This window comes from Athene cunicularia, assembly GCF_003259725.1.
Source record: "Athene cunicularia isolate RWA chromosome 1 unlocalized genomic scaffold, athCun1 chr1_part1, whole genome shotgun sequence".
NCBI lineage: Eukaryota > Metazoa > Chordata > Aves > Strigiformes > Strigidae > Athene > Athene cunicularia.
The window spans coordinates 20,162,190-20,175,518 of NW_020799091.1; the positions used below are offsets into that span (position 1 = coordinate 20,162,190).

Sequence of the window (13,329 nt, forward strand, 5' to 3'; positions counted from 1 at the left end):
TGTTTATCTAGGCATTGTGTTTACTCAGAGCTTTTAAGACTTTAAAATTCAACTCTAAAAGAGAAACTATGATCCTGGGTTTTGTTCTTTAGTACATTTATCTTGTCTAACATTGCTCACATGTAAGATTTCCCTCTCAGACTCCACAAAAGAAAAGCTTTCCAATCTGGACTTAAAACCTATCTCTGGATTCTTAAGGCAAAAAAAGAAAACAATGCAGTGTCAGGGTATGAATACTACACTTACCCCTTACCACTTGCCATTCATTTCTCTGTCATGGCCCTATACTGCCAGACCTTGACAAAGGGACTATCTATTCCCCCGCCTCCCCCCCACAGCCTGCAATATATAATACAAGAGCACTTCATATTAAGTACGTTCCAGATAAACAACATGCACCAGTGAAATACTGAGCACATTTTTCCTGCACACTGTCTTGGTCTGATAGCTATCTTCCATGCTACTGTTTCCACAGAACCATTCCCAAATGCCTTGAACTCTTACCTGGTATTTCTGATACTGCCTTTGATCTTGCTGTGTTTCTACTTCTCCAAGCATGACATGAAAGCAACATTCCTATATTCTTTTACATTTGAAATGGGCTGTATTTCAAAGCTCTGATATCATCAGGTCAACTTCATATCATCTCCAGTGAAATATATCTGCTCAGCAGATGTGAAACAGATCTTTTGTTTCACTACTCAGTTTAAAGCCAACTACATAAATAATTAAATAAGATGGCATGTTGTAATGATGCCCAGGTATTTGTCTGCACATCTGTAAAAGCGAGAACCCTGTCACTAACCTTCTGCTTCAGAATGATGCCGAAAGATTGACTTTCCTCAGTAACAGCTTTAGTGCACACTGCTACTACAGCCAGACATGGGAAATACAGAAATGGACACCAAAAAGGGAGCTTCACATTTACATTTCATCCCTGAAGCCATTTGCGCAGCTTTCTATGTAGATAGCCTTGCCACTGGTAAGACAGACCCAGCAGGGCCAGTCAGAGTGGGAAAGTGGCACCAATTAATCTGTCAACCAGCTCTGTAGATGGAAAGGCTTGATTTTGCACCCCTCTGCTGATAAGTGAGAGCATAAGTGCAGGAATCCCAACTTGACACCCTGAAAAAGCTTGACAGCAGTGATATGCAAGGGCTCAAGAATCACACTGAAAGGACTTGACTTGCCAGGACCCACTTCTTTTTCTGCTTCTGATTTATATTTTACTGGGGTTTGTATTTTCAAAAATCAAGAGGGGAAATTAAGAGAAATGGCAGGAGCATGATGATAAGGAAATGCAAAAGGAAAGCGAGATCAGGTCAGAGGAAGGAGAGAAACATCGAGTTTCCAGCTGTTACTCCGAATTTTCTCAGACTTCACTGAGCTTTATCACTTTGATGACTTAAAATTCAGCTCTTAAAAAAAAAAAAAACAAACAAAAAAAAAACAAGCCCAAAAAAAACACCAAACAACTTAGGAAGGCCTAATCAAGGAAGAGGTAAAATACACTCTTGTCTCCATTTCCCCTGCAATCACTAGACTACAAGGCCTGCCTTCTGCTATATTAGCTGTCTAGCTGCATGAAATTGCCCCAATATGGGCACATATTTTAGTCATTGTCAAAGCAGCGGAAAACACATTTTCTGGAGACTCTGTCTCCACAGAGAATCGGCCATTGCAATAAGGTAGGCACCAGCCTTAACCCAATAGCACCTCTTTGGAGCAAAGTCCATGACACCAGTCACCCGAGTACACTTCCCACCAAATCCCAAATTCTGTATTTTAATTCCCACTTTTCCCAGAAGCTGAAGGAAAGATGATGAAATTTAATGTTTCAAAGATGCCACAGTTCAGATCCTCCTGGTATAAGAGCGATTGGCATCAGGATGAACTTCTAAGTGTATTACAGGTTTTAATATACCAATGTTGGGATGCTAGGAAAGGAAACAGCAATCTACTCTTCTCTAGCATTTACCATTATTTAATTAACTTATGTTTAATCTTAATGTGTGCCTCTGCAAGTTGGTCCAGATGTTCTGTGTGCTAATCCTAAATACCATCTCTTATTTCTCTCCAATATTTGGAAAGTATCAGGGAATAAAAGTTATGAGGAGCCCCAGTGCTTCACTGCTGCAAAATTCATTTACATAAGGCTTACTATACTTATTCCTCAGGTGTTGAAGCTTCATTGAAATAAAACAGATACAGTAACAAAGGTAAAACTTACAGTCATATTCACTGGTGCTTTTTGATTCAACTCTATAAATATTTACTCAGCACAATTCTTTAGAAGATTAACTTTGAAAGTAGTTCAAGTTCAAATCCCTTTTTCATTACTATGCTAAAAGAATATTCCCCATATACCACACATCCAAGCAGAAAGTATAGGTAAATATTAAACTTGTCCAGAGCATTGGGAAACAAATCATAAACATACCATATGCACAGGCAACAGTGCAGGAGTGCTGGGCACTCAACTACCGTCCTCTCAAGTTGAAGGATTTATTCCCTCATGGAGCTTCTCTTTGATGAGCATCACTCCATACCACAAATTGATCAGTGCTCCCAAGCCTCACAGCAGAAATACAAAACAACTCAGTTTTCTTTGTGTGAAGCTATGAAGGGAATTAGAGAACTCTTCTCTCTCTCCCCTGCATCCCCAGGATACCAGAATTTGTGTCTCCAGTTTCCAGACAATTTGGCTAGTTTTATACAGTTTTGGAACAGAAGTTCCTTAAGGCCACTGCTAAAGCAAACTCAATGGAGAAGTAAAACCAAACTGAGCAATTCCCACTGCTGCAAGTCTACAAGATTTCTTTTGTCACTTTACCTACTTTAAGCCTTAAACATTCTCCATACTTCTATGCAGCACGGGCACAGAGGGGTAACGTACACACAGGGCTGAAGCTTGTTGCACATTTTTCGGTGGCTAGGTGTTAGATGGAACTGACTCCCACCCTTGGTCAAGAACATCACGAGACACAAAAGCTCATTTGCCTCAGTACAGTATGCAGAAAGAACTCAACACAGACTAATACAGTGAAGACAACATCTGACTTCATATTCTCAGAGCAGACTTGCTTTTTATATATGATACAGTGATATCTGTAGCTAATAAAATTCCTCCCTATGGTAAGATGATTGAGCTACCTCAGGCTGGAGGTCCTGGAGGCCTTCACCTGTCTTCAGCCTCCTCTGCAGCTGCTCACATGGGAAGGCATAATTTACCCATATAACATTTGATACAGACCTTAATTTACTTGTCAGACTATGGTAAATGAAGCAAAGACACACAGTGCTACAATGGGCAAGAAGCAAGACTTTCAAAACTAATTTTGAAATGGAGAAAAATATCCTAAAAGGCAATCATGAAGCTGTTAGGCATTTTCTGAACAATTCCCATGCTGAGTAAGAAAAGCACTAGAAAAATTCTTTAAATTATTTATTTCTTTTCCGCAATAATTATTATAATTGTTCTCTCCAACAACACCTAAATTTCTTACTAAAAACATGAGTTATAAACAGCCCAAGTCAAATTAAGGACTATTTCATAAAGTAAAATATGAACCAAAACTTAAATAGTTATGTGCTAAATATGTCTCAGAGCTGTGAAAGTGGCTTCTACACTAGGATGAGAACACACCTGTAAAATCTCAGGAACACGGATTTAAATTTGGCTAAAAATCTGGTGAAATAATTGGAACACAGTCAAGATATGTATGCTTAAATTTTATGATAAAATCAACTCCTTATGTTATTTCACAAATCTAGCATACTGTATATCATTCAATCATCCTTCTCTCAGTCATTACAGCAAAACACTGCCATTATTTTGATGACATATTTTAACTCTCCCGCAGTAAACAGACAAATCTGTGTTGAAAGCATAATAGCCAACAGCTAATTCAGCAATAGGTAGCACAGGAAAAATAGAACAAGTTAGTGGAGAATGTTTGTTCTCTAAAAGCCTAATATCCTGCATAAAAGATGATGAGACCCTCAGGGATCAGCTATACACACACTAACCATGATATGATTCACTGAATATTAAAACATTAATATGTCCTGTAACCAATGTAACTAGCTGCCTAGTTCTAAATGTTCTAACTTGCTTATCTGTTAACCTCATTCAAGTCTACTTAATTGTAAAACGAAATTGTAAAACAAAACAGAAAACCTAATATATGCACAGACACATATAAATAAAACTGATGAACAATGTGGAAATTGCTGTACCAAGTGACCACTTGGAACAAGAGATTGGTCACTTGAGTAATTTCCTTGTGTGTTTAACAGGCAACAGCACACAGTAAGAAACCCTTCCTGATCCTTCTTAGACTCAAGACCACATCCTGAAGCACAAGAACTATTTATGCAGGCTGAAATGCAACGTATTAATGTTCATAATAGTATTCAGCCCTCTTTAAAACCCAGTTTCACTACTTAACATCTTCAGGCAATTAGTTTTTCACAACACATTTAGCTACATTTAAATATTATTAAATCAACCTGATTAATTTTATAATTTAATCAGCATTGTAGGGCAAAATTATGTCCTTTCTTTCCAAAAATCAGTGCAAGCTAATTTCAGTTCCATCTACAGCCTTTACAATTTTGAAGCAACAGCTGTAATTCTTGCCTAATTTATCTGTCTATAGAGTTCTTCCCCATTCTATTAAATGAACTTTTGATTTAATTCTAGCCCCAAATTCAAGTTTTATATTTATAAGAACTAGTTGAAAAGTTTCCATGAATACAAAGCAGCTTTCAATAAGGACATTTGTGGAGAAGGAATGAACTTTGTCCCTGACATGTTATATCCAAGGCTTCAACTGTACTGAAGCCTTCAGATTTCCTTTTGCAAACATTAAAAGATCCAAGTGAACTAACTTAATCTGAGAAAGGAAACAAAATTTTTAAGTTGTTAAACATGGAAAAAGGGAAAAAAAATTAAAAAAAAAATAATCACTCCTTTCACCTCAATCAATGCAGATGAGTTTTTAAGAGATGACTTGAGGAGTAAGCAACAGTAAGACTCAAATTTAGTTCCTCTTACCTCAATAATATATAAAACCACATTCTTGTAGAAGCAATACAGTATACACTTGGTTACTCGATTGTAACTCCAAGCTCCATGGACCAACAACAGCTTCTCCAAGTAGGAAAACTGGAAGAGAGAAAACAGGTTTCTACATATATGAAGAACTCTTAAAAAAAATTCCTAAAGTAAACCTCAGCCCTCAGAAAAAAACCTCCTATCAGCTATGAGAGCTGTTCTTCAAGCACAATATTTAAATAGCTTCACAGAACATACAGGCAAAAACCAACAATATTTACAGGAAAAGCCTTTTTTGTAATAGAACCTCTGAATGTTTTTAACTGGTCTTCACTGGCTTTAAACATCAAGAAGTCTTCAATTAGTATTACTATCCTGATAGCAAAATCAAGCAAAGTTAACATAATATAGCCCTGTGTATTGAATATAAATGTGAACTCTCAAGTTCATGGTCAAAGAAGATTCCTGTGTTTGAGAGCTTGCAAGGTTCACTGTGTTAAATGTACAGTCTGGTAATTAGAACTGTCGAGCAGAAATAAAATGCACAAGGGTGGAACACAAGTGGAAAAATATATGCATAGAGTCTTTCACAGAGAATGCTTACATTAACATTTTCAGCCCACAAAATGTATGCAATCATGTGTTATACAAAGCACCTAAAATACTGTATAAAGAAAAAAGGAGCATTTGCCAAAAAGAGCAAGTAAATGAATCTTGTAAAAATGGATACCTTTAAATGCTAGTCTGAACCACAGCTACAGCTTCTCAGTTCACCAGTTTTGAGAATGGACTTTTACAGAAGTAGTCTCACAATGCAGCCTAGGAAACGTATAATTTTCTAGTCTTGGCTTTGTCAGTGAACTTTTTTGTGGCCTGCAGCATTCCTTTTTTGTCCAGTCACAGACAGCTTAAACTGGTGACTAGATTTACCATTCAGCATGTGTGTACCTATAGGGTTCTTGGACACTCAGGTGTGACCATTATCTCCTTTCCTTCCTTTTCCACAAAGTGACTTGACTGATAGGCAGAGCTTGACTTCTAAAGTTTAGATTCTAGATAATTTATTTTAACCAAAACTTACTTGAAATTGAAAGCTACAGTAATGAATTAGGACTATCATGAGATAGCTCTGCTCTCATGATTTGCGGCACTGAAATCACTGAATCACAAATCCTGTAAGAACAGCCTCTCTCCCATGCATCAGCAACTCAGATTTGTCAGGGTATGCCAGCAAGAAAGGAGAAAATAGAAGTGAACCATGCTTCATGGTTCAGTCTCTGCCCAACTTGGTCAGGACTGGAAGTGGGACACTCACAAAAGAGCAGCTGACCTACCAGACACCCAATGCCTCAGTTAATATGCAGCACAGCTATAACTTTCCTCATCAAAATTCCCTGACAAAACACATCAGCAGTCCTAACAAGTCACCCCAAACACCTCTTGTAGAGAGTAGCTAGACACACCCTGAAAACTTCTCTCTGTGCTGAGTCTGTGTCACCATCTCAGATGTGGTCTTCTCTAGAGCTCAAGGCAAGGACAAATCCTACCATTAACTGCTCTCTTAACTGTGCTCTCATGAAAGTGAGTGCACTGCATAACAAAGCAAGGAAGATATTTGTAACCTAAATAATAGAGGTCTGTGCCTGTTCACACTGGAGACATGTCCTTTTGAGATGCAGCGTGGAATTAAGTTTGTTTTGATGCTGGTCACTGCAATTAGGCAATGCACAGCTAGTGGCATACCTGAGCAACTGCAGGGATAGGACTCTACCACACTGCCCTTGTTTGGACACTACTGTATTTATGGAGTTTTAAATCTGAAGGGAACATTACAAGAACCTGGCCAGCCTACCTGCAAAACAGATTCTGTAAGTTTTCACAGTTGCCTCTGTATCAACCCTAGCATAACTTTTTTTTATTACAGAGATTATCTTTTAAAAAAGATACCCTCCACCTTGACTAAAGGATGACATGATGCCATGTTGGGGTGTTAGGACAGTGAAGATGCATTCAAAATGCAAGCCGAATTTCCCAAAGAAGAACAATGAAGCATAAAAATTTGTTTAAGAAGTTTCCCTAGTTAGGAAACAGTCCCTAGACACCAGATGCTCTCTGGGTTAAGATAATAAAGTCTTTTACTGAGAGAAAAAGTGATTCAATTCTCCTACTGTCTCCCTAAACAGGTCATTAGATTATTATCATTATATTAGAGAATTCTCTAAATATAGATCACTAGTAAAATATCATTTCAAGGGAAAAGGATGATTCAAACAGATGCTCCTTACACCTGTGGAAGTTATTTGAAGTAGAGGAAGACAAAAGTTGCCCTTTTATTTTTGTTTAGTTTATGCTTTGATTTCCCCTGGAATCCTCAACAAGTCTATATAGAGACTTTCTCTTCCCTAAGCGCCTACTTCTGGCACCACTGCATTTGAAATACTATTTGAACATGAGATGCTACATTGTAGTGGTTGTCTTAAATTACTCAAGAACATACTCTGACTTCAAGTCATGTGCATACAGTAATGCTTTAGCGGTAGTTATATATCTCCACTGAAAGAAATACACCTCATGGGGATCAAGTTTTTCTTTTGAATACTTTTTTTGAAACACATATTACCATACAGTATTAGTCTCCTTTACAAGAGGGATTTCTTCGTATGTTTTCCAATCAGCACAAAGCTCTTCTACTCAATCACAAAAAAAATGCAGTTCCACAGTGTTTGACTAATTTTGGAAAGTTAAAATTCTGTGATGGTGTGATCAACTTTTATTTCATATTGAATTAAGATTCATTGCTATTGTTGGTAACTCCCTAACTGGAATTTAAACCAAGAGCAACTCACTTCCACATTCTAACACTGAATTCAGAGACAGGGGTTTTAGTTAATGCAGAAGCAACACAAACATGGAATTACTTCTTCTGGTTTAATGTTACTGATATTAACAGGAATTAAGTGCGTAGGGTCCTCTATTGACAAAACTCTCACTGCTTATGCTTACTTATTAAAATGGAAGTAATAAGTGATCTGAGGAAGTCTAAGTAAAGAGCATTCAATTAAGTTATACAGCAGAAGCAATAGTGAGTCTATAGAAATTAATGAGGAAGACATTACAAGATACCACAGACTTTATGATTATGGCAGTTCCTATAAAACTATGTATTTGGAATATGGTACTGTTTATGACAGAATAAGCTCTCAATAAAACAGCCTAAAATTTTGAAGATAAATTTGGTGAAAGGTCTCAGTTATTCAAGCCTGAAACCAAGTGCTTCACCCAACCACAGAACAGAGCAGCAATACAAGACTGCCACTTTGCTTCACAGCAGGGTGAACACAATAAACAGTTATCTGTGCAAACAGCAGCATTACCCATGCCTTTTCAAAACCTCACTCTCTACTGGAACTATCAAAAGATAGTAATATTTCATATCACTTGGTAGAGCAAATCTACCTACACCCTGCCAGAAGGGAACCTCAGGTGATGCTCACAGAACAGAGGAAACGCTGGATCATCTCTCCTGTCAGCTCCATCTGTTCTTGCCTGTGACCAGTCTCAAACACACAGAGCACCTCAGCTGTAAATACCATTCAGAAGATGTCCAGCAACTGAAGCACCTCCTTTCTTATATTTCTTTAAGTCTTTATTCTACATCTTGGTTTCTTCAGTAAAACAGAAAAGGGTTTTTACTGTCCTCTTTAGCTGAAGTAATCATTGCTGAATTTGATGGGATAAGATTGTGAGCACTCACTCAACATGCAACATAACATATCTAAAATGAAAACACTGGACAGCTCTCTAGAACTGTGACAAATTCTTGGATACCTTATGGGAGTCGGGAGAATACAAATGAAGGAAACATCTCAAAATAAGAATTTCTGAACAGCCAAACTCACACACCTGGTTGTAATGTGTACTCATAATAACAAAAAAGAGCTTGCATGAACAGACATTACACTCAAAAGCATGTTAACATAAGCATCACAAAGTGCTTCTCCCCGATTACTGAAGAACCAAGACATTGCACAGCTGTCAGGAGGAATGAAGGGAGGTGGAATTTTGCCCTGAAGAGTACAAAATCATAATAATGAATCCCCAAAATACATCCCAACAGCTGCTTCAGACAGCTGCCTTGAAAAGGAAACGAGCAGAGATGCTCCTGGCTTGAAGGCTAAGAGAAGCCATCAAGCACTACCCAGCCGCACAACGCACTGCTGACAACAGAACATGGCAGTTGTTCTTTTTGCCTCTGACCTGTGCAATAGCATAATCCGAGCAATTGGTTGCCTGCATGCCCTCATTGCCACTGATCCCCACTCCAACGTGAGCTGTCTGGATCATTCCTACATCATTGGCACCATCCCCAATGGCAAGTGTTATGGCATTGACGTGTTTCTTGACCATGTCTACTATTTCAGACTTCTGTAGAGGAGATACTCTGAAAAGGAGAGAAAAAGGTGTCAGTTTCTCACATGCTGAGCTATGTGCCTTTCTCAAAAGGACAGCTGTAATCTACATTTAGAAGTAATCAAAGGGCAGTTGCTGGGAAGTTTCTTTATTCAACAACTACGCTTCAGAACCTGTGCCAGACTATTTCAGAAGGAGAAAGTAGCTTTAAAAATAGTTTCACATTTATCTACTTGCTCATATTTATGAAAGATACCAAATAGATAGGAAAGATGTTAAAGCTTTGTTTTCCTTCCCCAGCCCCACCTGATACACTTTGGCATACACCAGTGATGTTATATTAGGAACAATGGAGAAGGGATTTTCCTCTTCAACTACGACGGTTTACAGATAAACACCTCAGGCTTCCCTGTCTGTCAAGAATGCATCTCCATCCAGGAGAAGACCGACCACTAATACAACTACAGAGTAAACCCAGAGACATTTTCAATGGTTTGGCAAAAGGTACTGCAGGCTTACCTTACTCTCCTCCAGCTTTACTTCCCCACTTGCCAGGACATCTTTCAAATCTCAGACTAAACAGTTAGGATCGGAAAGAATAAAGCCTTTGCCTGATCTCAGATATGCCTTGCATGCTGGTGAAACTCTGATTTCAGTGATGATCTTATTGAGTCCCAATTCAAAACCAAAACACTGACTCCATGACATCTGAATATTCTTATCACTTATTGGTAGTTACTTTAACCTGATCCTTCTCTCATTTTACATCAGTTCCAGTTCAATAAAAATTCATGGAATTCAATAGAGTTCAACTAGTCTAAACCTGGCAGAGTGGAAAAATACTCATGAGTAGGTTACTAAATTGGATAAGACACCCAAAATGCCCTTTTTTCATGGAAAAGGTGGATCAAGTTACCAAATCATATGAGGTATTCTGGAAATACCTACATGTAGATTAAATATTTCCATTCTAACCCCATCTGTACAAACAACCCAAAATCCTTTCCCCATCAGTTTTACTTAAAGTTCCAAATTATTTTATACTGCCTTAAATAAAGCTTTAGACAAAACTTTTCCACATCTCAAATATGCCACATAACACTCAACTGAAATAATGTAACTGATAGCAAAAAGCTTTACTATTAAAATAGGGGGAGAATGGGGGAGACAGACTTTTTACATGGCATTTTTTCCAGAATCTACATCCTGTGGGAGCAACTTACATAGCCTTTTAATACACCCGGCTGGATTAATGCTGATCAAAAAAAAGCAGAATTATCTTGTTCAGCATTTTGCTTTATGGCCTTGATTTTGTTTAGTGCTGATCACCTCTTAAAATAACTTGATGAGTAATTGGGGGAGAAAGAGTTCCTAAGAAAAATTTGCTGGACTCAAAATTCACATGTGAAATAAACCACCTGAAAAGTCTAGCAGCTGTCCTGTTAATAAAAGCTGAAAACAGGAAAAAGTTGACTGGCCATAACATTTATTTAATACCACTTGATAGATTTATTAAGCACTCAACTACCCAGCAATGAAAACACCACTTGGCACTGTAGGGCCCCAGTTAAATTACCAACACAAAACCCCAACACAACCAACCTATGGTGCATCAAAGATGTCAGCTTGTAATTACAAAGCAGATCTGAATATAGGCTGCATCAAATTTTAGCTTCTCTCATACATACACCCTCTTCTCTTTGCCCTGCCTCCTAATATTCACATAATAAAATACTAAAGCACAGAATAAGGAATGAGCAAGAACTTCAAGCCATAAAATGGGAACTCCAGAGGAACCTGAAGCCAGTTCTGGAGGAATGGGACTGACAAGTGCACAGACCCCCATTACCAGCCCCAGGGGCACCTCCAGCACACAGGACCATACACTTTTGGCATTCCCCTCATGCAATTACTTCACTGCAGCTGAGCACTATGCATATCTGCTAACATCCTCCTCAGTCATACACATCTCTCAGGAGTCCAGTCTGCATTCATCTAGTTTTTCAGTTACATGGCAGTAGAAATAGCCAAGAAGTTCCAGGTTTCAAATACGCTTAAAGTAACAGGGGAATGAAACAAGACAGACTGTGAACAGCATCTCTGATTCCGTAATTTCAACTAGCAGCTTGTCTACAGACATTTCACACATGATCAGAATATGGCAGAGATGCTCGAACTTGTTCTAGTGCAGTTTAGCTGCAACATGTCAGACAAGCTAATACATCCTGTATTCGCTTCTGTGCCTGCAGTATAGGTGTGGCTTCAGATTTTAAATCAATTTTACCATTAATGACTTATTATTGGTTAAATCAATGAAATGCCTCAATATAAACGCTTCTATCAACTACTACATAATGTACATATAGTATACTTTTAATTTCATGACAAAAGTTAATTAAACCCACCATTATAGAACGCCTAGTTAAAGACTAACATCTTTATATGCCTAGTATGGCTAAATGAGCTACCGGAAACACTAGAGACATAAACACAAAAGAAATATTTCTGCACTTGGTTTAAGATTATTAAATTTATCAGTACAAGGTGCTACATGATGATAGTTGTTTAGAATAAACACAAGCTTTATAGGAAGCATTCTCTTTGACACACCCCCCCTCCCCCCCTCAAGTACAGCCCCAAACTCCAGAGAACACGTTTTGCTGTACGTGTTACATTAACTACAGAAGTTGCAAATTGAGATGCCTCGTAAATTCCTGAGGGGTTTTACTTCCCTCTGCTCTTCCAACAATCTCTCTCAGCTTCCAAACATCCTCTGTTTCATGTAATCTATTTGGTACCAACACACTGCATTAACTGACATTAATCCCCTTAGCCAGATGATCAGAGCTGCAGTTCATTTCTGCACATTTGATAGGCTGTCTACATGAATAACTGGAAGATTACAGCATAGAACACTATTAACCTGCATCTTCCCCCAGGTGATATCTTGGAAGGGCAGGAGGAATACCCAAGTTCACAAAGATTCCTGGACAAATGCATCAGTTCAAAGTAAAAAGCACAAGCACAAGAACTGCCAACTTCAGGGAAAATTTTTGCAGTGACAGACAACTATTGGTGATTATCATTCGGTGGAACTTCTCTGGCTTTCACTGCAGAGCTCACTTCAGCAATATCAATATTTAAGTCTTGCCTTGACATACACCCAAATAAGAATTAAGATGTGAGCAAAACATTAGTTGCATCAAAATCTTCTGATTACTCATGTATTCATTCACTGGTCAAACAGCAATGCTTCTTTATAAAAATTTTTAGAGTAGAACTCAAAAGAGTTCATTTTTTTTAAATACATAAATTCTTTACTGTCTCTGCTCAAAAGCATCTTTGACAACAGATACAATCAACTTAGTCTAGAATGAATCTCTTTTTAGGCATACTCCTGGGGAAAAAAAAAAGAGTCAGGTTTCAAATGCCACAATTATAGCTACTGGATCAAATCTTCAGATTCTTGCTCAAACTGCTTCCTTGATAATCTGAATTTAACCTGCTCAGGCAGCAGAGAGTCTAGGGTCAGGACTGTAGCTTTACAAAGTGTTTAGCATTCAACATTTGGCTGTGCAATATGAAGTGATCAAGGATGATGGAAGGAATGCATAAAGTGTCAGCCATACAGCAGACCTGCTACTTGCCCACCTCTGGGAGTCCCTTGAAGTAGACTTGCTCTTGAGAGGCTAAAAGCCAATATGTAAAAATGAAGGTTCTACTCAGTCTCAAACCTGGTTAGTCTTTATCAGCATCTTTAACAGATTAATATAGAAAGCAGCTTCCATCCTGAATGAAAAGACCAATGCGTTGGTATCATATTGCTTTCCTCTGTCACAGGATGGGTGGAAGCAAGAAAA

The 13,329-nt window shown here is 38.2% G+C and overlaps 1 protein-coding gene across 3 annotated transcripts in view; it reads right to left on the reverse strand.

Moving 5' to 3' along the window:
* The window catches only part of ATP8A2 (ATPase phospholipid transporting 8A2), a 311,681-nt gene that overhangs the window by 143,531 nt on the left and 154,821 nt on the right, over positions 1-13,329 (reverse strand). For all 3 annotated transcript variants that reach the window (XR_003398887.1, XM_026853409.1, XM_026853419.1), the window contains exons 26-27: positions 9,317-9,500; positions 5,060-5,170 (exon numbers count right to left, since the gene is read on the reverse strand). Coding sequence is in view for 2 of the 3 variants with exons in the window: in XM_026853409.1 (XP_026709210.1) it covers positions 5,060-5,170; positions 9,317-9,500 (295 nt within the window). In the remaining variant the exon portion in view is untranslated. The remainder of the gene's footprint in view (positions 1-5,059; positions 5,171-9,316; positions 9,501-13,329) is intronic.